Consider the following 26,011-nt stretch of genomic DNA (forward strand, 5'->3'; position numbering starts at 1 on the left):
AGAAGAAGGTCAGCAATGGGGGCAGTACTACTGAAGGAGCAAGAAAGAACCCACCTACGGGCGACAAGAGGTAGAGGACCCAGCAGGGGCACCGGCAGGGTAGACCCCAGCAGAGACAACAACAGAGGAAGGCTTCATTTGTATGCAGGAGGTGCAACAAGAGCCATCCGCAGGGCTCTTGTCTACTGTTCAAGGGAGTTTGATATCAGTGACAACAACCCAGGCATATCGCTACTCACTATTCGAACAAGCCAACAATTCAGAGAGGACAACAACAACCACAAAAATAGCAGAGGCCTCAGCAGCAACAGGCACAACAGAGGACGAATGAGAGAGTATATGCTGCCACAACTGCCACACAGAGCGATCAGGTTGATCTGATCAAAGGTATCTTCTTAGTTGTTGATCATTATACTTGTGTGATGTTTAATTCTAGTGCTACCCACAGTTTTATATCCACTTTGTTTGCAAGTTTGCTTGACTTGGTTCTATCGAGTCTTGAGAAGACTCTTGATGTGATGTCCCTGATGGGTACGTCTTCTTCTTGCGAGAGGTACTTTCCTACAATCAGTGTAGTTATTGAGGGGCATGAGCTGTCTGCTGATCAAGTAATTCTAGATATGACTTTTTATGATTTCATTCTAGGTATGGACTGGTTGTCCAAACACAATGCCAGCCTCGAATGTCGAGGAAAGAAAGTTCGATTAGAGCACCCTGATTTGTCCGTTTTGGTGTTCCTGACGACTAGACTGATGGGTGAGGTGAAGATAGTCTCGACACTTAAGATCTCCAAGTACCACAAGCAGGGGTGTATGGTGTTCTTGGCCAGTGTGTCTGCGAAGGACAGTCAGGAATGGAGCAGATTGATGTTGTTCGTGACTTTCTGAATGTTTTTCCCGAGGACTTGCCAGGTCTACCACCTCACAGAGAGATCGAGTTCTTGATCGAGTTAGTACCTGCCACATCACCAGTTTCTGAAGCATCGTACTGCATAACACCTGTACAACTAGTGGAGCTGAAGAAGCAACTGCAAGAGCTTCATCAGACCAAGTCTATCCCCTTGGGGTGCACCGGTCCTCTTTGTCAAGAAGAATGATGGGTTAATGCGGTTTTGTATTGATTATCGCATGCTGAACCAAGTAACGGTAAAGAACAAGTACCCCTTACCTAGGAACAATAACTTGTTCGATCAACTGAGAAAGGCAAAGATGTTCTCGAAGATAGACCTTCGTTCTGGGTACCATCAATTGCGGATCAGGGCAAAGGATATTCCGAAGACTGCATTCAAGTCCAGATACAGGCATCATGAGTTGTTGGTGATGTCTTTTAGACTCATCAACGCCCCTGTAACATTTATGGACCTTACGAATCGGGTCTTAAGTTTCTGGATGGACTCTTTTGTCATCGTGTTTATTGATGACATCCTTATCTACTCTGCGAGCGTAGAAGAGCACCGAGAGCATCTGCGGATCATAATGCAGACAGTAAGAGAACACCGACTTTATGCTAAGTTCTCAAAGTACGAGTTTTAGCTCGATAGAGTGATGTTTCTCGGCCACGTGATCACTACGAAGGGCGTAGAGGTTGTATTGTCTTGGAAGCAACCGAAGACTGTGACAGATATCAGAAGCTTCTTGGGATTTGTGGGCTACTATCGTCAATTCATCCAGGACTTCTCACGTATAGCTGCCCTGATGACTCGACTATTACAGTAGGGGGTGAAATTTGATTGGTCACCTCGGTGCAATGAGAGCTTCCAGGAGCTGAAGAGGAGGTTGACCACAACCCCGATTTTAACATTGCCTTCTGGGACGAGTAGATTCGCAATATACAGCGATGCTTCAGGGACCAGACTGTGCTGTGTTTTTATGCAGCACAGAAAGGTCATCGCGTACGTTTCTCGACAACTGAAGGTGCACAAGAAGAACTACCCTACGCGTGACTTGGAGTTAGCTGCAGTGGTCTTCGCATTGAAGATCTAGTGCCATTACCTCTATGAAGAGCAGTTTGAGGTCCTTTCGGATCACAAGAGACTCAAGTACATATTCACTTAGTGTGATTTGAATTTGAGGCAACGTAGGTGGTTGGAGTTCCTGAAGGACTACGACTTCTCCAACGCCTACCACCCTGGTAAGGCGAAAGTGGTGGCAGATGCACTTAGTAGGAAGGCATCAGTCATGACGGCCAAACTGATAGGGCGCAGTTGGGACTTGGTCTAGGAGTTTGTCAAATGGCAGCCGTTTATAGATGATTCCAATCGCATCCTTTGTGTTGGGATACAGGCGCGACCAAAGATAATAGACCAGATTGAGGAGCTCCAGTCTACTTATCCAAATTTTGAGAAGTCATGCGTGAGTGCCCAAAAGCCAGATGCACAATTTCGTCGTGAGGAGGACGAGACCATCACGTTCAAAGACAAATGATGGGTCCCGAAGGTAATGCAGGAGGAGCTGATGACCGAAGCCCATAGGTCTCGATATTCGGTTCACCCTGGTTCCACCAAGATGTTCAAAGATCTTCAGAGGACGTATTGGTAGAATGGGATGAAGCGAGACATCGTCGAATTTGTATCACGGTGTCGCACCTGTCAGCAGGTGAAGATCGAGTACCAAAAACCTGGTGGACTTTTGCAGCCACTAGATATCTCAAAGTGGAAGTGGGATGATATTTCGATGGATTTTATCGTAGGGTTGCCAAGGACCCATAGACAACACGATGCCATCTGGGTGATAGTGGATAGACTGACCAAGAGTGCCCACTTCCTACCGATCAGGATCAGTCAGAGGCTAGAGAGCTTAGCTGATCTCTACGTGGATGAGATAGACTTCATAATGTGTCACGATCGAGACCCTCGCTTCACGTCTCGATTCTGCTGCCAATTGTTGACAGGCAGACAAAGCGTACGATACACACTTGAGGATATGTTGAGAGCGTGCGCTTTGGATTGGGCAGGACACTGGGACATGCATATAAAGCTTGTAGAGTTCTTGTACAATAATAGTTACCATGCCAGTATCGGTATGACCCCGTATAAAGCTCTGATCCCTGAGGTTGGAGTAAGAGTGGTAGAGTCTCCAGAGGTCATTCAATACTACGCTGATCAGATGCGTTTGATTCGACAAAAGTTGGTAGCAGTGCAGAGTAGGCAAAAGAGCTATGCCGACTAGCAACATAGGAAGCTCAGCTTTGATGTTGGCGATCACGTGTTCGTACGGATCTCACCTATGAAGAGTGTCTTTCGGTTCAGGAAGAAGGGAAAGCTGAGTCCTCGGTATGTGGGACCCTTTGAGATCCTAGAGCGTGTTAGGGACACTGCGTACTGAGTGACACTTCCTCCTCAGTTTTCGTAGATCCACAACGTCTTCCATATCTCGATGTTAAGGAAGTATCTGCCTGACCCCTTGCATGTGATTCACTACGAGGCGATTAAAGTACGACCTGACTTGATGACAGAAGAGAGACCGGTGGAGATTGTGAACCACCAAGAGAGAACACTGGGCAGTAGGAGAATCTCATTCGTGAAAGTGTGTTGGCAGCATCACGGACTGGACGAGTGCACCTAGGAGCCTGAGGCGGATATGTGTCAACACTACCCACACCTATTCGATACATTCTAATTTCGTGGACGAAAATCTTTTAAGGGGGTAGGGATGTAATGTCATGCATTTTCATACTTAGTCAATTTGAAATTTCTGAAAAATTTGTTCGTGTAAGGGGGAAATTGATGAACCTCCAATATTAGGAATACGTTATTTGAGTTTGGGCTTGGCCTAGATCTCATCGACAAGGTCGATATGAGCAAACAAAAAAGTAATAAAGAGTTTTATTTTTGACCTTTAAATTTAAGTGAATTTCGAGCAAAATTCGAGTCAAATTCAGGCAAATTTCGAAAGCGAAATTTGAAGTTTATGTCATTGGGTGCGCCTCAGAATTCTGAGTCCAACGATATTTTACTTTTCTCAATCCAAGCTACGGTTGGCCCGGAAATCATTTTTTTTAAAAAGGGAACGCCTCGATAGGCGGGGTCCGAATTTAGATCGGACTTGTAACGCTCTAAATTTCAAACTTGCGAACCTTTTCAGAAAAACAGGCAAGAGACTAGATATATCTCTTTCCTTCAGAGTTTGTTTATGAAATCAGCGAAAGATTTTTCTTTGATAAATCATAAGGCAAGCTCACAACTTTGGGCACGTTAGCTAAAAGAACCAAAAGTCACAAGATTCGGACATCCTAAGGGAAATCCGATACAAACCCGAGCGTCCAGGACGCGAGCTAAGAGCAGGAAGAAGAAGTCTTGAAGCCATCTTGCAATCGCGCCATCGCCCGTAGTGTACCTAATCATCACCTGTACCCATAGAATGGGTTAGTTTCACGAAAAACTAGTAGGTGCACAAGAGAGACTACAAGGAACTGAATTAAGTACATTTAATTCAGTAGGTTACGCAGTTTAAAGCAGATATGCAGTTAAACAGACAAGCAATGCAAGCAGGTGAATAGTGCAAACGCGTAAGTAGTACAAGCAAATAAGTAGTGCAAACGAGGCAACAGTGCAAAGCAAGTAAGCAGTTCAAAGCAAGTAAGCAGTGCAACTGACAAACGCAACATACGATTCAATTGATCGTAGGCTGTGAACTACCACACAACTAGCTTGTTCTCGTTCCTAGAACGAGGTCTCTGCATCTAATCACCATCAGGACATCGTTTGTCGCTCACTACTTCTAACAAACGCTTTGTCCTGAACAACCTTAATCTAACCTCATCTCTCAAAGTCTTACGCGGCTAACCGTCACCGGTTATGACGCACTAAGGCGTCATACCTTCTCAGAAAAGCTCACCCTTCCGTAGAAGGTCCAAAACATAAACACTAACTCAAATCACTAACGATCTGATTCTCACATCTGAGTCCTGCATGTAATCATGCTAAAACAGAAAGTCGAAACTATGAATTCATAGTTAGCTATCACAAACAATCTCAGAAGATCGTCACAGCGAAACCTTTGGAAAACCGGTCCCCAACAGATGCCATATCCAATGAAAATCATTGGGATACACGCATCAACACAAATGACCGCTCTCGGGGTCGATATCCACTAATACAAACAACAAGATCAACGCCGGATCACCTGGTCTGGGAAATGTATAATCTCACAAGGAATTCCGCCCTAGATGGTATACCTGGTCTTGGACCATACACTTCCTCACAGGAGTTCACCGCCTTTGCGGCTACCCGTTCGTGGACATTGTACATCCTCACAGAGAATCTACCACTCTAGCAGGGTACCTGGTCTTGATCATACAAGCCCTCGCAGATAATCTTTTGGAGATCAAGTGCTCGACAGACACCCCACTCAGTGATACATGCATCAATAATTGACTGCTCTGAACCATTGACCGCCTCGGGGTCGGTAGCCACAATATGGGCACAAACATGCATATCAGTAATATGCATCGTATCACTTCATCTAGAAGCATATAATCCTACGCATCGTGTTATTGTCACAAGGAATATTGCAATCCTCAAATAAGCCTTCAAAGCATGTGTAAACGACACATGAGAACGCGCAAATATGGCAATTCAGTTGATTCTATGGGCGAAGGGTAACTAACTCTACCCGTCAGCCAAACAAAACAACTGAATAAGACAAGCACTCATAACAATGCTCGTAAAACATATAATTACCATAAAATGACTCAGTCCATCAACAAACAATTAAATTAATCGTAAGGCATAAACCATAATATCACAAGCCATCCATAAGCAATCATACGGCAACAGTTATATCACAATATGTAAGCAGCTTATAAGACAAGCGGCCACATCAATCCTAGTTGCCACCAGTTCGTAGATTACGAGCTGTATGCAATCACATCAATCATAAGAGAGGCAAGCCAACAAGTGCTACGCTACAATAAGCACCAAACAGTTCGACCAAGGGATAAAGCAAGTCACATGCTAATATGTAGCAACTGGTATAATGCTATTATTATAAGCATTTAACTAGTATGAGAAACTCCTTATTACTCCGCAAAGAACTGCGTAAGCAGTTTAACCAACTAGAGTAACGCCTTGACAGGCGTGCACAGTTCAACGAGTAGCATACTAAACTATCGAGCAAGCAAGCGAATTAGTAGTGCAAGCGAAGCAGTAGTGCAAGAGAATCAGTAGTGCAAGCGAATCCGTAGTGCAAGCGAAGCAGTAGTGCAAGTGAAGCAGTAGTGCAAGCGAAGCTCACGACTTAACGACCAGTGTGAACAGACCTTATGTTTCGATAATTACGAACCTGCGGGTACGCGCAAGAAAAACGTAGAACCAACTGAGACTAGTTCGGGCGTCTGTTATTCTATGTATTTTCAATAACCAGAATAGCTAGTTGAGTTCGCTCCAAAGGGACGGCTTTAGCCGAGAGAGGATTCCCCAAAGGAGGCTGTGCCACGGACGCATCCAACTTCTGCAGAAGTGTTGAGCTAACTAATGTAGCCCCTTTCCCCTAACTCCAATGACTGGGGAGGCCGGATCGTTGCCTGTAGGGTGGTTGTTAACAACCTGTCCATTGAAGTTTGTACCGCTCTGTCCTCTCCCTTGACAGACACAAAAAAACGAATAGGTACGTTAGGAGTTGCTTAACTAACGACCCATTCTATGCTGTGGTATTTAAACCACTCGAGCATCTTGCCTGTGAAGGCGAATGTGAGGTCATTTATGTGATTACAACAGTTTGCATTTAGCGTTGTTCGAGGTCGCACGACCGTCTCGTCCGATCATCGCAGTACTAGACGTGTCGTGCACGACTACAAGTACTCTAGGATGAAGGGGGTATAGCTCGTCAATAGAAGCCTCAACAGGAGTGTTTCACAAAGATGTAAAGTTTATCAACTTTACTCTATCTTTTGAAACAACAGTACCTTGTGCCAACATGATGCATGTGATTATCTCGAATCACATCCGCTATCGGGGTATCTACATGTCTCGCATGACTCGATACCGGTCTCGATAGACGGGATACGGGTTTCTCAACAGAACACCCGCTAAGAAGTTCGCTCGAACCCCTAATTCGGGATCACCCGAGATATGCCAAAAAAGCGAGCAGAACCAGCCAGTCACATCCTTCCAAATGCTTCGATTTGGAGCAGTCCTCGATGCTTTTGCGCAGCTCCCTGAAATCTCAAGTCGACTATGCAGGACTGCACACACGAAGAGCCAGGATCCTTGCGAGGTATCCCTCTCCTTAGACGATGATGTGTCGCTCGCTCCCGACTAAACTCGTCGCAAGAGGGAGTGATAGATGTCTCTTGCATCCTCCACAAGGATGCCTCAAACACGTATGCAATGAGCGAGAACCTGAGCGTCATCTACAATAGCAAGGCAGTAACAACACATATGCAAAAGCAAGAGCCTAGCGCAAAGCGCGACGGCAAAGTAAAGACCGTAAGCAGGGGTGCAACACAGAACCTTTGCGCGATGCGCGACGACAAGGTAAAGAACAAGCATCGCGAAACCGCTTCCTGGAGTTAAATGCGTACTCGTATAAATATATGTGATATATATATATATATACATGTATATTTATTTAATTATCCTTTTTAGTTAATTGAACTCAATTCAATTGTCCAAGTCTTCTGTGCAATCTGTTAAAATATGATGTATATTTATATATATATATCTATATATATCGATTACGACACATATACATATATATATATATATATATATTTTGTAAAACCCCACAGGGGTATTTCTGTCATTTCACCTGTACACGCATATCCTTGATATGCTTTTTCTTTTCTTTTTTTTCCTTTATTCTTTTTCCTTTTTTTTGTATTTTTTACTTTTTCTTTTTTACATTTGAGAGGGGTCCACATAGAGTTGTTGGACCCCTCCAACGGTCATAAATATGACCGTTGGAGGGGCTCCAACGACTCTATGGGAGCCCCTCCTTGGGTCCCTTGCTGTGTATAAATAAGGGGCTCAGCCCCATGTATTCATTAAGCTTCCTTTGAAGCATTCTATGAAGTGAGATATATTTTTTTATCTTCTTTTTGTGCTTGACCACTTTTGTGGTTTATTTTGCCCTTTAGTGGCATCTTGTGTATGTGCGTGCTTCCGTGCTTTCGCTTGGAGACGTTGCTCTTTTCATTTGGCACTTCATTACATGGTATCAGAGCCTTGGCTAAGAAGGCTTCATTGGATCCTCCATTGACAAGTAATACCTCTCCTCTCTCTTGTCTTATAAATTTTTCTTCTAATGTCCAACAAAGATGCAAAAATCGATCTCTCATTCAAATTGGATGGGACCAATTATCGCATGTGGGCGGCCGCTATGGAGAATAATCTCAAAGGTAAAAGGCTTTGGGGTTATGTATGTGGAACCATTCCGGAACCACAACTTAAGTTAACTAAATTTGAAGGAGGTGAAGAAAAAGCCTTGAATGAAGAAGAAAAAGAAAAGGCTATTCTTGATTACTCTTCTAAAATGGAAGATTGGGAAAGTGAACATGCTAAAATCTTAGCATGGTTCATGAATAACGTCGAATTGAAGATTTGTGCAAATCTTGCTAAATTCAAGAAGGCTAATGAAGCATGGTTTTTCATGAAAGGTATGTACACTCAAAGAGACCTTGCTAGGCATTTTTTTCTTCAAGAAAAGGTAAGAGCTACCAAGCAAGGTGATATGAGCATTAGGGACTACTATAGTGCCCTATCCTCTTTATGGGATGAACTTGTCCTTCTCGAACCGCAATGGGAAGGAAGTGCTATTGCTATGAGACAAGAGCAAATGGAAAAAGAGAGGTTCTTTCAATTTATTCATGGGCTTCGTCCCGAATTTGAACAACTTAGAGGATCTCTACTTCATAGAGCCTCTACTCCTCTAAGCGATATTTTGGCCGATTTATGTCAAGAAGAAACCCGTTTGGCCTTAAAAAGGGATGTTGATGAAGTACATGCCGTGTCTAGACCCGGCAACAATGTAAGATCATATAAACCACCACATTTTTGGAAGAATAATGGTGGAGGAAGGAAAATCATTTGTCATAATTGTAATGAACCGGGCCATATTCGTCCCGATTGCCCTAAATTCAAGAAGAAGGTAGCTTCCGTGGGAGAAACTCCTCCAATCATCAATGAAGATTCAAAGAAGGATGGTGACATAAAGGATTCCATCGCTCATCTAACCGAAACTCTCCAACAATTTATGAAGATGAACGCCTCTACATCATCATCCTCACCTTCCACTTCCGGTGCCGCCATTTCTTCATTCCCAGGTATGTCTTCTTGGATTCTTGATTCGGGTGCCTCTTTCCATATGACTCCAAATGCATCACTTTTGTCAAAACCAAGTCTCAATAAGTTTAAATCATATGTATCCACCGCCGATGGAACTTCTTTAAATGTTGAGGGTATTGGAAACCTTGAGAAAATTTATGACCAAAACAAAGAATTTTTTGTTCCCAAAATCCGAATCATCCCAAAACTTAATCTAAATCTTTTCTCCGTCTCTCAAATCACCGATTTTGAGTGTAATGTCTCTTTTTCACCAACCCATTGCTATGTGCAGGATCTCCGGTCCGGGAAGCGGATTGGGCAAGGCCATAGAAGAGGGGACCTTTACTATATGGATTTTTTGTCTTTGCCATCCAAATCATTTTGTAATCATGTTCAATCCAAAGATATTGAGACTTGGCATAAGAGACTTGGGCACCCTAGTATTTCCAAATTGTACCTTTTTCCATTTTTGGAAAAATTTTGTAATACAAATACATTTACATGCAATGATTGTATTCTTGGGAAAATTCACTCTCTTCCATATTCTCATAGCAATTTTGTGTCAAAAAGGCCTTTTGAACTTGTGCATTCCGATGTATGGGGACCGGCACCCGTTATGTCCAAAGGAGGCTTCTCTTACTATGTTTCTTTTATTGATGATTTTACTAGATACACATGGGTTTATATTATCAAGAATAAATCTGATGTCTTCACTAATTTTAAAGAGTTTCACGCTCTTGTTCAAAATCAATTCCAACACAATATAGCCATTTTTAGATCCGACTCAGGAGGAGAATACATGTCTAAAGACTTCCAAAATTATTTTAAAACAAATGGAATTTTGCACCAAAGATCTTGTCCTAAAACTCCACAACAAAATGGTCTTGCGGAAAGGAAACATAGGCATTTAATTGAAACCACAAGAACTCTTCTTGTGTCTAAATGTGTTCCTAAAAACTTTTGGGCCGAAGCTCTTCTTACCGCAACATATCTTGTGAATCGTATGCCCTCTTCCTCTTTGAAAAATGTTTCGCCCTTTGAAAAATTATTTAAAATTACTCCCGATTTTAATAGATTAAGAATCTTTGGATGCAAATGTTTTGTACTTAGTTTAGGACAAGATAAGTTGTCACCTAAAGCTATTGAATGTGTGTTCATTGGCTATGGTGAGAATAAAAAAGGCTATAGATGTTTTGATATTCGAAACAATAAATTATATGTGTCGAGAAATGTAAACTTTATTGAAGAACAAAATGGTTTCGATATCCACACATCTAAGGAAGACATCGATTATTCTTTTCTATTTGACTTAGCTCCCAGAATTGAGTCTCCTGAGGCTATTTCTTGTGATACTAGTTGTGATAGAATTTCACATTATAATGATATACAACAACATGATAATACCTCCCAAAATGAAAACCTTAATGATATAAATGTCTATACCCGACGGATAGGAAATGAACATCAACCTGCTATTGACAGATACTCTCAAGACTTCTCTTTAGAAGAATCTAATGACAACAATCTACCTAGGAGATCTTCTCGTACCAGTAGGCCACCACAAAAGTTTGTGTCCTATGAATCTTTTTCTCCGAATTATAGGGCCTGTCTTATGTTAATACATTCGTATCACGAACCTACATCTTTTAAGGAAGCTAAAGATCACCCACATTGGATTGAAGCCATGAAAATCGAACTAGAGGCTCTTAACAAGGCCCAAACCTGGAGCATTATTCCTCAACCTTTAGGGAAGAAGGCAATTGGGTGTAGATGGGTATATAAAGTCAAAACTAAATGTGATGGGTCTCTTGAAAGATACAAAGCTCGTTTGGTAGCAAAAAGCTATGCCCAAGAATATGGGATTGATTATGAAGAAACTTTTGCTCCCGTGGCCAGAATGACTAGTGTACGAACCTTAATTGCTTTAGCATCCATCAAACAATGGCCTATATACCAACTTGATGTTAAAAATGCTTTCTTAAATGGAACTTTATGTGAAGAAGTTCTTATAGATCCTCCGCCGGATCTTGAAATTAGGAAAGGCAATATTCTAAAATTAAACAAAGCTCTTTATGGGTTAAAACAAGCGCCAAAAGCGTGGTATGATCTTTTTAGCAAAGTAGTTCTTGATAATGGTTTCTCCTCATGTTACACTGATACTGCTTTGTTTGTTAAATCCTCTAATGAATACATAACCATTTTGTTATTATATGTTGATGATAAGATTATCACAGGTAATGATAAGAAAGGTATTGATCTTATTAAAAATATTCTTAAGAAAAATTTTGATATGTCTGATCTGGGTTTTTTGAGGTATTTCTTAGGAATTGAAGTTGCATACTCCCCCAAGGGGTATGTCCTATCTCAGATGAAGCTTGCCTCTGATATTATTGCTAGGTCTGGGCTAACAGATGACAAAAGGGTGGAGACTCCAGAAGTGATCAATGCCAAGATGAGAGCCAATGATGGCACTCCTTTAGCAGATCCCATGCCTTATCGTCAATTGATTGGATCATTAACATATTTATCTATTACCAGGCCTGACATTTCCCATGCAGTTCATAGTGCAAGCCAATTTCAGACTGCTCCTACCACCACTCACATGGCAGCAGTAATGAGGATTATCAGATATCTAAAAGATTCCATAACTAAGGGAGTATTCTTATACTTTTCTTCACCTCTTACTTTACTTGCGTATACTGACTCTGATTGGGGGGGTAACCCCGATGATCGTATTTCTACCACAGGTTATTGTGTGTTTCTTGGGGAGTCACTTATCTCCTGGAGGTGTAAAAAGCAGCGTAAAGTTTCTCTCTCATCTACTGAAGCCGAATATCGTGCGATGGCCACTACCACAACTGAGATTATATGGTTAAGAAGCTTACTTAAAGATATGGGTGTCTCATTCTCAACTCCCTCAAAGCTATGCTGTGACAACAAGAGCTCCATTTATATCGCTAGCAATCACACTTTTCACGAACGAACGAAGCATATTGAGATGGACTGTCATTATGTTCGAGATGAGTTCCTACGTGGCACCATTCAACTCCCATATGTTCCTACCGAATATCAGTTGGCGGACTTCTTCACCAAAGCCTTGCCTTCGCCTCACTTCTATTTCCTCAGCAAACTCTCGGTGATTTCACCGTGTGTTTGAGGGGGGGTGTTAAAATATGATGTATATTTATATCTATATATATCGATTACGACACATACATATATATGATATATATATGTCTACGTGTCTATCTATATATATATATATTTTTTGTAAAACCCCACAGGGGTATTTCTGTCATTTCACCTGTACACGCATATCCTTGATATGCTTTTTCTTTTCTTTTTTTTCCTTTATTCTTTTTCCTTTTTTTTGTATTTTTTACTTTTTCTTTTTTACATTTGAGAGGGGTCCACATAGAGTCGTTGGACCCCTCCAACGGTCATAAATATGATCGTTGGAGGGGCTCCAACGACTCTATGGGAGCCCCTCCTTGGGTCCCTTGCTGTGTATAAATAAGGGGCTCAGCCCCATGTATTCATTAAGCTTCCTTTGAAGCATTCTATGAAGTGAGATATATTTTTTTTATCTTCTTTTTGTGCTTGACCACTTTTGTGGTTTATTTTGCCCTTTAGTGGCATCTTGTGTATGTGCGTGCTTCCGTGCTTTCGCTTGGAGACGTTGCTCTTTTCATTTGGCACTTCATTACACAATCTTCCCCTACCTTAAGAGGTGACGGTCCTCGTATGTCGACGAAGGACAGGCAGGGCTCCAGCCCCTGCCGACCTCCCAGAAATGACAGGCAGGGGCCCTGCGGATCCAAAAGTGTTAGGCGACAGGGTCAATGCCCCTGTCGTCCTGTCAAAAGACGTTAGGTAGGGGCCACAGCCCCTACCGGCCAACGATAACAGAGAGAGAGTGAGGGGCAGGGGCTGCAAACCCCTGCCAGTCGATCAACCACAGGCGGCGGGGGGGGGGGGCATCACCCCCTGCCAACCAGTCGGACACAGGCGACAGGAGGCGTCGCCCCTGCCAGCCTGCCGACTGAAAAGAAGGAGAGAAGAGGACGATGGTGCAGGGAGGGGGCTCGACCCCTCCCCTGACCAAAAGAGGCAGCAGGGAGGGCTCAACCCTCCCCTGCCGTCAAAGGTAGCAGGGAGGGTTCGACCCTCCCCTGCCGTCATGAGGTGTAGGGAGCAGGGAGGAGGGGCTCGACCCCTCCCCTACCGTAACAGAAGCAGGGAACAGAGAGGAGGGGGCGAGGCCCTCCTCTGCCGGAAGAACCACGAAGGGGCAGGGGCGGGCGAAAAATCCACAAAAAGGCAGGGGGCAAAAGCCCCTGCCGAAAAGATCGGCCGACACAGGGAGCTCCGCTCCCTGCCGGCGAAACAAGAGGGACAGGGGGAGCAGAGCCCCTTGTCGACACGGCAAGTGACAGGGGGCTGAGCCCCCTGCTGAACCAACAAGTGACAGGGGGCAAAGCCCCCTGCAAAAACAGTAAGCGACAGGGGGCGGAGCCCCCTGCCGACACAACAAGTGACAGGGGGCTGAGCCCCCTGCTGAACCAACAAGTGACAGGGGGCAAAGCCCCCTGCCAAAACAATAAGTGACAAGGGGCGGAGCCCCCTGCTGGCGAATGATGACGACAGGGGGCTCTGCCCCCCTGTCAGTCGACCCAAAGAGAGAGAGGCTGGGGGAGTCCCCCTACCGACGACAGGGGCGCAGCCCCCTGTCGGCCGATCTCTCCCGAAGAGGAAGAAGAAGAGGCGGGAGAAAATAGGGGAGACGAAGAAGAAAAACGAAAGAGGAGCGTACCTGGAAATCATCGACGACGGCAGCGGCGACAGCAGTGGGAGGTCGCAGAGGGGAGGCTGTCGCCGGCGAGGGTGGGCTCCAGTGGTGCTGTCGCCAGCGGCGGCCTAACAGTCCTCTTCGGCAAATCACCGAAGACGAGGGAGAATTGGGGAGATAGAACGAGAGAGGAAGAAGGGAGCGGGGGTTCTCTTTGAAACCCCTGCCTCCCTGTCTTAAAAACACGGGAGGCGGTGCCTCCATTCGGGTCCGGGTCCGGGTCCGGATCCCACCCGAATCCAAACTTATTTTTTTTTGTTATTACAGGACTGGATCAAAATAAATATGGATCTGGATTCTGTCCAAGTCCCATATTAATTAGGAATTGATCCAGTTTAGGATATGAATGAATTTTGGATATGGACTTGGATCTCATATCCGGATCCAAAATCCAGATCCAATTATAATACAACTTTAAATTTGAATTATAGGTTAAAATAAAGTAAATTTCAAAGTTAAAAAGACTCCCAGAGGGATAAGGCACCCTCTGGAAGCTTCTAGATAATTATTTATTAATAAATAATTAAAATAATATTAAATAGAAATTGATTCTGAAATTTGAAAGTTACCTAATGTTGGGTCAAAGGAAGAATCTACCTTAACCCTAAAATAAGGAGAGAAAAAAGTAAGGGTAAAAAAAGGTAATGAAAAAAAATAGAAGTTTGTAAAAGTTACCAAAAAAAGGGAGTTAGAGAAAAAGTAAAAAGGTGGAGATAGAGTGGAACAACCTCAAATGAGAAACCCTAGAGGGACGTCACCTCTAGGGCCTCTCATTATTTCAAACAAGGAAAAAAATAAGGAGGGGCGTGAACTAGAGAAAAGAAAAGAGAGAGAGAGAGAGAGAGAGAGAGAAAGGAAAAGAGGAAGAAGGAAGAAGGAAGAAGGAAGAAGGAAGAAGGAAGAAGGAAGAAGAGGAGACCCTCTTCTTCTTCGGGTGTCCGTCACCTCTTCCGGTCTTCCAAAACTTATTCCGATCCTTTCTTTCAAGCTTCAAAAAGGTACAGGTGTTCTCTCTTGTCTCAGATGATAAAAAGAGCCTAAATAGGCTTTATATAGTACTTTTGTAGGGAGCCATAGATTCTATCTTGATTTTCCATTATTTAATCCATAGAAATCGAGGTAGGTAGGTCTAGAATATGTGATTTGATTTCCTATGCTATTTCTGTATGTTTTTGTGTTTTTCCCAAATTATATATATATATATATATATATATATATATATATATATATATATGTGTGTGTGTGTGTGTGTGTGTGTGTGTCCATGGACACATTGGACAAATCGGGACAAATTTATCCCATGTGTTTAGCGGACAGATCTAGACATCATGATTATGGGCAGATCTAGCCAGATATGAGTCCCTGTCTTTTCTGTCCGTTCTGGACAGATGTGTATATTCGGACAGACGAACACGAGACTGTGGCTATTGAAAACGAACTTAATCCATGGAAGAAGAAATATATGCATATTTAGTTAAAAAATAAAAAATTGGATTTTTGTGCTTTTGGTCTGGGACAGGACGGACAGCTGTCTAGTCCCAGCCTGGACAGTCAGCTGGGACAGGACAGTCTGCTGTCCAGTCCCAGACAACTGTCCATTGTTGGACTGGACTGCTGTTCATGACAAAAAAAATTAATTCATATATATGTAGTGAGATCCAGCCGATTCAGTTGGCTGGACTGAACTGGGACAACTCAGTCCCAGCCGACTGATTCGGCTGGACTGGGTCACAGTTAAAAAAACAAATTTCAGAAATTGTATGTTGGGCAGGCCTGCTATGAAAAAAAAATGTATGTTGGACAGGCTGGTGGTCTGCCAGAACCAGCCGAGTGGGTCGGCTGGACTCAGCCTGATCAGTTCAGACAGAAAAAAAAAAATTGGGCCTGTCAAAGTGTGACTGGGTTGCCATATGTTTGGCAGAGCCCACACAACTGGGCTGGGGTCGAGCCTAGACAGATTTGAGAAAAAAAAACAAAACACACAGAAAAAAAGTTGTTGTTACATATAATGCTGGGCCCAGCCGATTCACTGGATCGGCTGGGCAGCTGGCTAAGTCAGCCCCCAGCCGACTGAGTGTCGGCTGGGTGGGTTTAGCAGTGTACTAGACCTAGCCGACTGGGTCGGCTGGGCCAGTTGCCTACAGACTTTACAAAAAAAAAAAATAATATAAAACAATGTTGGCGAAGTATAGAAACACTTGGTGTTTGCTGAATTAAAAAATCTGGAAATTTTCTCACAAAGTGTTTGTAAATTCAAGACTGGTATGTATTTTAAATTCATGCTTCCGGTTGATTAAGTATACATGCTCAAAGTTTCTAATGCAATGTTACTTATATGTGCATCTTGTGGGCACGTGCAAATCCTGAATTTTTTATTAATTTGCACATGTATCTTTGCATGGTAATTCACATGTGAGCATGAATTGACTCATGAAAGGAATTATGTATTTGGCATGATCATGTGAACACATGCATGGGAAAATTGTTGTTCTTACACTTTTATCTCATTGTTTGGTATTACGTACCTTGTCTTGAAGATAATATAGCTTAGCCATATCTTTTTAGATGAAAGTACTCTTTAGAAAAATCCATAAGTCACATGCCCTTTTAAGTTTGATGATGTTGGTGGCGATTTTGAACTTCATGGTATTCACAAACCATGAGAGAATTTTAGCATTGCTAGCTTCTCGATCCTTCAACTTGTTTTGATATTCTTGCAAAGCTCTCTTTTTCTTCTTCGAATAAAGCTTTGACTTGATCTCCTTCTATTGTCAATTTGAGTTTAGGTTTATTAGTGGTTTCACTAACAAAACCCCAAAGCTTTTTACCTTTGATATGATTCTCCGTAGTGTTAGAATTGTATTTGTATCGGATATGGATCCGATATTGGATCCATATCCGAGCGTATGCTTTCCCCATGCTTGGGCGGTGGCATACTTGTAATCCTGTATATTTTTCATGTATTTTGTTCAGTAGTGTTAGATCCTATATATATCTTATTAAGAGAGGGTCACGATACTTTTAACGTGCCCTACTTTCCATTTGGCATCCTCCTCTTCTCCCCCCTCTCCTCTCTTCTCTTTATTTTGTATTTTCATATTGAAGGCTATTCTCCAAAGCTTGAAGGTGCACTATCTTGAAGCCCTATTCAGATTCTTTCATCTTGAAGCCCTATTCAGATTCTTTCATGGTATCAGAGCAACCCACGATCGACGCCTGTTTCTCCAGCCACGAGCGAGTCTTCTCCAGCCACGATCGACGAACTGCTGAGTTACGTCTGCCTTCTTCATCACGCCTGTCAACCAGGCCACGATCTGCTGAGTTTGATCTTCATTCTTCAGCCGAGTGCCTGATCCTCATCCTTCAGCCGAGTGCCTGATCCTTCAGCCGAGTACCTTTGGAAACGCAAATATTATATCAGCATAATCATGTCCACCCTCTCTTCGAGTTTTCTCTCCCAACTCATCTCCCAAAAGTTAACCCATTCCAACTATTTGACGTGGAAACGTCAGATAGTCCCTTTCATTAAGAGCCATTGTCTATACGGTCATATTGATGGCTCTACTCCAGCCCCGCCTGAATTGATTTTGGGTGAAACAAAGGATGCTACTAGTTCGGTGACTGCTACAGATAATATCCCTAATCCAGCATATGCCGTATGGATGGCACATGATCAGGCTTTAGTTGCTTATATTACTTCTACCCTCTCTGAAGAAGTGCTTGCAGGTATAGATGATGATATCTCAGCTTTTCAACTATGGAATACGCTTGCAAATACATACTCTCAAGTTTCAGAAGCTAGATATCTTCAATTGAAGCGTCAATTTCAAAGCATAAATAGAGGCTCCAGATCTGTACTTGAGTATCTCTATGAGATTAAAAATGTAAGCGATCAACTTGCTGTTATTGGCCATCCTATTTCAGACAAGGATAAAGTTCAGCAGGCTCTTAGTGGTCTAGGGTCAGAGTTTGTGTAACGCCCCGAAATTTAACCCAAATTTTTAGGGATTTTTTTTTTTTCAAGCGGAAACAACTGATAATTCTCGGGTTAAGCATTTCAGAACGATACAGGAAAGTAAAAGCAAACCACACCATTTATTTCCACTTTAATAATAATAAAATCCAACATCAGAGTTTTCACATTTAGTCTCAAAACAAAAATCTCAATCTGAAAGTAAGCAAAACCGCCAGGGAACAAATGGATCAAGTCTCGGTCAGCGCCTCATCCCGTATCGCTCATAGAACTACTCTTCTCCTGAAAATAATAGAAATTATAGGAATTAGACTACCACGTCTAAGTAGGAAAACTGTAATTATTCTTGCAAGTAGATCATGTGTCAGATGTGATGTGGGTGTTGTGTTGGAATTTTAGTCTAAACATAACCACATAGGGAATTCGATGCAATAGCAATAATAGACATATATCTGAATAGAAAGGTAGATGATGTAACAGTTTATACTTAAGCACAAAAAGCATTTTACTCAACTACAACAATTAAACAAGATATTAAGCAATTAAAGCAGAACTTACACTAACATGAATAACATCTATATAAAGTCCATAATATGAACTAAATTAACTACTATGCGCACAGTTTAGGATGTGGTTTTATCATAAGCACCGAATATAAAGCATGATAAAAAAAAAATAAACAGTTGTCTCTTTAACGACTCCAACACAGTGATACCTAACTGTTCTAGTTAATATTTATCTTTTCTTATCCCGCGGGTACACACGGGCCAAGGCAACCATCACAGAAGAGGACGTTCGGGGGTATATTATTCAAAGTTGTTTTATTAACCCGAACATTCTAACTGTGACTGAAATCCCAAGGGAGCGGCCAGTGACCGAGAGAAACTCCCAAAGGCCAAAACCAAACCAGGATGCATCCCTCACTTCTGCAGAAGAACAAAAGAACTACCACCTAGGATAAATTGGTAGCCTGGGTCCCCCAACTCTGAGGACTGGGACCAACGAGTCGCTTTACGCTCGAAACCAAAACACGTGTCCCCAGAGTTTTGTACCACTTACCCTCTCTAAGGTAAGCCCAAGAACTGGGTGGGTTAATCTTTTCATTTATTTTATTTCCCGAAGTACAGGGCATTTCCCCAACTTCCTTCTACTATCCTAACAGTAGAATTCCCAACCTTAATCATTTTACCAAGGTGTATAGACAGTTCCCATCCTTTGTCGTATTGATTGCATAACCTACTCAAAGCGCTCTGGTGCCTTTAAACCAATCAAGCAACAATATTTTACTTTCATTTTCATGTGGGTTCACATCATAACTTCGACGGCCTATTCAAGACCCTCAATACCCTAGCTAGACCTCCATATGTCCACAACAACCCGACCCGTATGTTCGGTTATCAAAACCTCATTTATCATTCTTATTATCATTTATTTATTCCTTAATAGCAAGTTGCTACAACTCCTCCGGGTATTATGAAGGGTGGCATGTAATACAAGCTCTGACAACAAGCAAAAACACAGTTGGTGTACTTTATTGAACGTGCAATATAGTCCTAAAGATTTGGTAATATATGTATTTCTCCCAACATCCTCTCATTCGAACATTCCACAAGATATACAGCTTATTTGGCACTTGATACTTTCAGCAAGTATGTAGTGTTAGGCAATAGTACTACAGCAAAATACAATTTGACAAGCCTATGAACATTGGAAAATAAACATTCTAATGGCCATTTGAATCTTCTAGATGTACACATAAAGAATCATTGGAACCCTTTGAAGGAATATGCGTTTGACCCATATAAATTAGGCAGTTTAATATGCAGCTAAACATCATTTTAAATTGCTAGTTACTATGGAGTGAACACCAAATTTACATGCCGCCTAATATACAACAAATCATCTATTTAAATTTACAAGTTACTATGCAATTTAATATGCAACTATCTAAGCATTTAACATAAAGTGAATACGAAATTAAATACTAGATTGAATCTCAACCTAACATGCAACTAAATCGACATGGAGTAACAGTTTAATATGTTGTTTCATATGAAACGAATATGATCATATAATGCAGCTAACTAGGCATCTAGCAGTTGATTAATCATGCAGCTTCATATAACATGGGAGACCATTATAACAGACAGCTGATTAGTCTTTGCACCCTCTGGAATACATACAACCAACCTTGATTAATTAGGTAACAATCGTTATCACTAAACAGATACAAGACTCAATTATTGGCAGCACCTTGGTTTATCATAAGTAATTCAACTAAAAACATAGGAGTTAAACATGCATTCACATTGATTAAGCCTATGCAAAACAAAAGTCCAGACCTTTAAAACCCTCAAGCATGGCCATATGTGCACAGACTCTATGTCAGTCTACTATAACACCTCAACTCTGTTACAGCAAATTTTCCAAAACATAAAACACCACAGCGCAGGAGCTTAAATATGCGACTAACCACCACTTCAATACACAAGGTACACAATCTACCGTTTTAGTTCTTTAGTGGGCACCCAGTCCCTACAACCCAAAACCGCAGGTAAATCATAGATCCTCCTCTCACGAGTTAGATCAGCCTCTCACGAGTTAGGTAAAAACAATTTCATAATCAGTCCAAAAGTTTTGCACAAAATAAATTCTAAATTCAAGAGAATATAGTCCCAGCCAAGTCATGCAGTCCCAAAGATTATATACAATGCTAAGTTATAACATTTACATGAATGTATATATATATTTACAGATATATATATATACATAAACCAAAAAAAAATTCAGATGAACGTGTATACAACTCAATCACAAATTTCATTAGGTCTAATTAAATCATGAAATCCCAAAGAGACATACACAGGGATTAGATCATGATTCAAAAAGAAAAGAAAGGAAGCATCCGAAACCCCAAATTGTTGATTTGGAGTTCCCGGTTTGGGGTTGACAGACAACCCCCAACTGGAGATTTTTCCCCATTTACAACTCGACAGTCTGGGTTTCGGACAACCCACATCCCACCCGATCCATGCTCGACCTGAACAAAAATTTTACAGAAACCCTACCATTATCCGGCGAGGGTGTTGCGGCATCCACTGGAGGGGTCAGTCGGCCTGGACAGCACCACCACCGGAGAGGTCGGTTGCGTCTCCTGACACGGCTTCAAACAGCAGGCCCGAGCTCGGGGGAGGGGAATCCGAGGGTTAGAGAGAGAAGAGAGGGAGCATGGGACAGAGAGAGAGGGAGAAGGAAGGGTTTGGGGTCCCCCTTTGTAGGTGGGTGACCTTCCAAAAAGGAAGGAAGCCCGGCGGCTTCGGCCTCCCCCCCCCCATTTCCAAATGTTAGGGTTCAAAAGAACCCTAACCAGTGACTTATCGGGGGGTTTTCCCCCTTCATTTTTATCGGGCAACCCCCTTATCGCCCCCCCCCCCCTTTGTATCCTTCTTACAGGGTGTGGGCCGGGTCCGGGTCCGACCCGCGACCCGCACTCGGGATCCAACCACGTGTTGGATCCGGGTCTTATTTAAAGATGTGGACCCCTAGTTGGGTCCAAATCCCACCTAATAATCTATTTATATATATATATATTATTTATTTTCTTATTTACGTATATATAGATATTTAATAGGTTTATATGTATAAGGGTATCACTTAAGTATGGTTCTGGATCCGAAACTTGGATCCGTGCCCAATTCAACCTATTTTACGCCTAAAACATTAAAATTTTTAATGGAAAAATTTGCAGTTATTACAGTTTGATATATTTTGCACTGCTCTGGAGGTTCTCCCTGTCTTACCCTCTTTTGAAGACTTAAAGGCAAAATTGATCCAGCATGAGGCTAGTAGAGTTCACAGGCATGATGCTTCCATTTCTACTTCGCCCAGTATTTTAGTTACTTCTACACATGGTGTGTCAGGACAGCGTGCACATACTTGGGCTCATACATCCGGACAAGGAAAGGGTATTCTTCCTACTCCTCAGGGCAGCACTCTTGTTAACATGCCAAAGCGTATCCCTACATGTTTCTATTGCAACAAGAGAGGACATGTTAAATCTGAATGTTGGCACAATCCTCAGAACAAAGCTAAGGGAGGTCGACGTGATCACAGGCTAACCCCCTCTATCATTTCTAGAGCGTCTTCCTCCTCATTCACGCCCGATGCACAACAACTCTTAATGACAGCTATTTCTAATCTGAGTCTCAAGCAAAATGATGATGGTGTCTGGTATGTGGATTCTGGTGCTGCCGCCCATGTGACTGATGATGCAGGTAAACTCTCTAGTGCATCTCCATATTTAGCAAAAGGTTCTGTAGTTACAGGTGATGGCACTCACCACAAAATTACTCACATTGGTAATGCATATGTTTCTTTGCCGCATACTTCGCTTCCTTTACACAATGTTTTAGTCGTCCCTAATGTCAAGAAAAACATTATTTCAGTATCTAAACTCATTGATGACTCTTCCACATCAGTTGAATTCACTCCTTCCTCTGTTTTTGTCAAGGATCCTCTCACCAAGACGATATTCGCTGAAGGAATTCGTGAAGGCAACATGTACGTCCTCAAAGAAGCTCCTCCAGTGTCCAAGTCCAGTTCATCTGTTTCTTTTCCTATCAGTCCGAATGAAGTCAATTTGACTCAAATAGATATGCCGTCCATTTGGCATAATCGATTAGGCCATTGTAGTCATTCTTTTATTTCTAGCCTTGTTAATAATGGATTGTTGCACAAATCCAGTCTGAGACCTGTTAGTGAGTCAGGCATGTGCTCAAGCTGTCAACTTTGTAAGAGTCATGCCCTTCCTTTTAATTCCATCAATAAAAGAGCTTCTAAATTGTTTGAAACGATTTACTCTGATGTTTGGGGACCAACTCCTGTCTCATCTCCTTCCGGCAGTAGATACTATGTCATTTTTGTTGATTCTTTTTCTCGCTATACATGGATACACTTCATAAAACACAAATCTGAAGTGTTCCGTTTGTTTAGCCAATTTCATGCCCTCATCCAAAATAAATTTTCATCCAACATAGTGCATTTTCAATGTGATGGTGGTGGTGAATATTTATCATCTGAATTTACTGAATACTTGCTAAATCATGGCATCACTAGACAAATATCTTGTCCACACACACCACAGCAAAATGGCATTGCAGAACGCAAGCACCGACACATTGTAGAGACTGCCTTAAGCATGCTCCATGACACTGATCTCCCTATGACTCTATGGACTGAGGCATTTCACACGGCCGTTTATGTTATAAATCGATTGCCTTTAGCTCTTCTCGTAGGGAAATCTCCTTTCTTTCTTTTGAATCATGAGCATCCTAAGTATGATGAGCTTCGGGTTTTTGGATGCATTTGCTATGTTCATGTTGATTCCAGCCTCCGGAACAAACTTCAGGCTCGGGCTATAATGTGTCAGTTTGTGGGCTATGCAGACCATTATCGAGGCTATAGGTGCTATAATCCCCTAACAGGCCGTATACATATTTCAAGACACGTTGTTTTTGATGAACTCAGATTGCAGTTTCACACTTCTTCCAAGGCTATTCATGATTCAGCGTCCAGACTATATGATCCATGGTTATGTGCTAATATCTTAGGCGATGGGATTCAACCGACCACTTTTCCAGCCCCTTCTGACAGTACTCACATTGAAGCAGAAATGTCTGATGCCCAGATGGATAGTACTCACATTGAAGCAGACATGTCTGATACTCAGATGGTTGATCCTCCTTTAGACAGATTTTCTGGCTTGGTTTATTCTCGTCGCACTCCTGCCTCTACTACTGATTCTGTCATTGTTCCTTCTCATCCACGAAGGTCCACTCGAGCGAGACATCCCGTGGATAGATGGATAAGCTATAACACTTTCACTTTGGATTTTCAGCTTTTTATGACCAGTTTGCATAAACAGACTGAACCAAAGTGTTATTCTCAGGCCTCTCAAAATTCCCGTTGGATTGAAGCCATGAATGAAGAAATGGAAGCCCTGAATGAATGTCAAACATGGAAAGTCGTTCCACGGCCAAGGGATAAGAATGTTGTTGGGTCTAAATGGGTTTATAAAATCAAATATAAACCAGATGGCAGTATTGATAGGTATAAAGCTCGTCTTGTGGCTAGAGGTTTCACTCAACAACATGGGGAAGATTATGATGAGACTTTCAGCCCTGTTGTTAAGATGAGTACCATTCGAGTTATTCTCTCTCTTGCTATTACTTTTGGATGGTCATTACATCAACTTGATGTCAAAAATGCTTTTCTTCATGGTTTCCTCAAAGAGGACGTCTACATGGAACAGCCACCAGGATATGCTACTAATGATTCTAATCTATGGGTATGCAAGTTGCACAAGTCATTATATGGGTTAAAACAGGCTTCTCGTTCATGGTTTGAAAGGTTCTCCCTTCACATTCAAGAAGCTGGTTTTCAGAAGAGTGCTCTTGATCATTCTCTTTTTATCTATCACAAAGGAGGGATCACTACTTGGTTATTGATATATGTGGATGACATTGTTCTCACGGGAAATACTTCCTCTCATATCGTCCAAATCAAAGAAGTGTTAGAACAACACTTCAAAATGAAAGATCTCGGGGACCTCAGATATTTTTTGGGTGTTGAATTAGACAGGACTGAGGATTCCCTCACTCTTTCTCAACACAAGTATGCCCTTGATATTCTCACATCCTCTGGTATGTCTGATTGTAAGCCCATTAACACGCCCAGCGTTTTGCATGCAAAGTTGAACGTTTCAGATGGCAGTCCTGCATATCCTGTTCCAACCCTTTACCGCAGTATTGTTGGGAAACTTCAATATTTGACATTCACTCGGCCCGACATTGTATATGCTGTCAATCAAGTTTCCCAGTTTATGCATGCTCCCACAGACACTCATATGGAAGCTGTCAAGCGTATCTTACGTTATCTCAAGGGGACTATTGGCGATGGACTTACTTATAAACGCATGTCTCCTACTGTGGATGGTCATATTATCTCTACTTACACTGATGCTGATTGGGGAAGCGATCTTGATGAACGCCGATCTGTTTCTGGCTATTGTGTCTTTCTCAATTCTAATCTTGTCTGTTGGAGTAGTCGCAGACAACCCGCCATTGCAAAATCCAGCACAGAAGCTGAATATAGGGCCATGGCTGCTGGCACTGCCGATGCTACTTGGCTTCGTCACCTCCTTGGGGAATTATCTCTTCCTATTGCTCAATCTTCCATGCTGGTTGACAATCAAAGTGCCATTAAAATTTCATTCAATTCCATACTTCACAGTCGTACCAAGCACATTGAGATTGATCAACATTTCATTCGTCAGAAAATAGAAGATGAGGAAATCTCCCCTGCATATATACATACTTCTGAACAAGTTGCTGATCTTTTCACCAAAGGACTCACTGGATCACAGTTTTGGCATTTGAAGAACAAGTTGGGCATGATGAAAACTCATGCACAACTTGAGGGGGGATGTTAGAATTGTATTTGTATCGGATATGGATCCGATATTGGATCCATATCCGAGCGTATGCTTTCCCCATGCTTGGGCGGTGGCATACTTGTAATCCTGTATATTTTTCATGTATTTTGTTCAGTAGTGTTAGATCCTATATATATCTTATTAAGAGAGGGTCACGATACTTTTAACGTGCCCTACTTTCCATTTGGCATCCTCCTCTTCTCCCCCCTCTCCTCTCTTCTCTTTATTTTGTATTTTCAGATTGAAGGCTATTCTCCAAAGCTTGAAGGCGCACTATCTTGAAGCCCTATTCAGATTCTTTCATCTTGAAGCCCTATTCAGATTCTTTCACGTAGCAGTCACCAACATCAAATAATTATTTTCGTTGAGCTTATAGGAGATGACAGAGGCAAAATCTCCTTCTCCCATAATGAAGAATTCTTGTGTAGGAGTGGA

General features: G+C 42.1%; 1 protein-coding gene across 7 annotated transcripts in view; it reads right to left on the reverse strand.

Moving 5' to 3' along the window:
* Positions 1–26,011, reverse strand: part of LOC149818886 (UBQ, helicase-c and DEAD-like helicase domain-containing protein) — a 257,306-nt gene that overhangs the window by 14,669 nt on the left and 216,626 nt on the right. Inside the window, exon 26 of one of the 7 annotated variants that reach the window (XM_089985762.1) lies at positions 17,296–18,366. The exons of the other annotated variants lie outside the window; for them this stretch is intronic. Coding sequence (XP_089841888.1) covers positions 18,334–18,366 — 33 coding nt within the window. The 3' untranslated portion in view covers positions 17,296–18,333. Of the gene's footprint in view, positions 1–17,295; positions 18,367–26,011 lie in introns of those variants that run through there. 7 annotated transcript variants of the gene reach the window in all.

This window comes from Nuphar pumila, chromosome 13, assembly GCF_984573655.1.
Source record: "Nuphar pumila chromosome 13, dmNupPumi1.hap1.1, whole genome shotgun sequence".
NCBI classification, from domain to species: domain Eukaryota; kingdom Viridiplantae; phylum Streptophyta; class Magnoliopsida; order Nymphaeales; family Nymphaeaceae; genus Nuphar; species Nuphar pumila.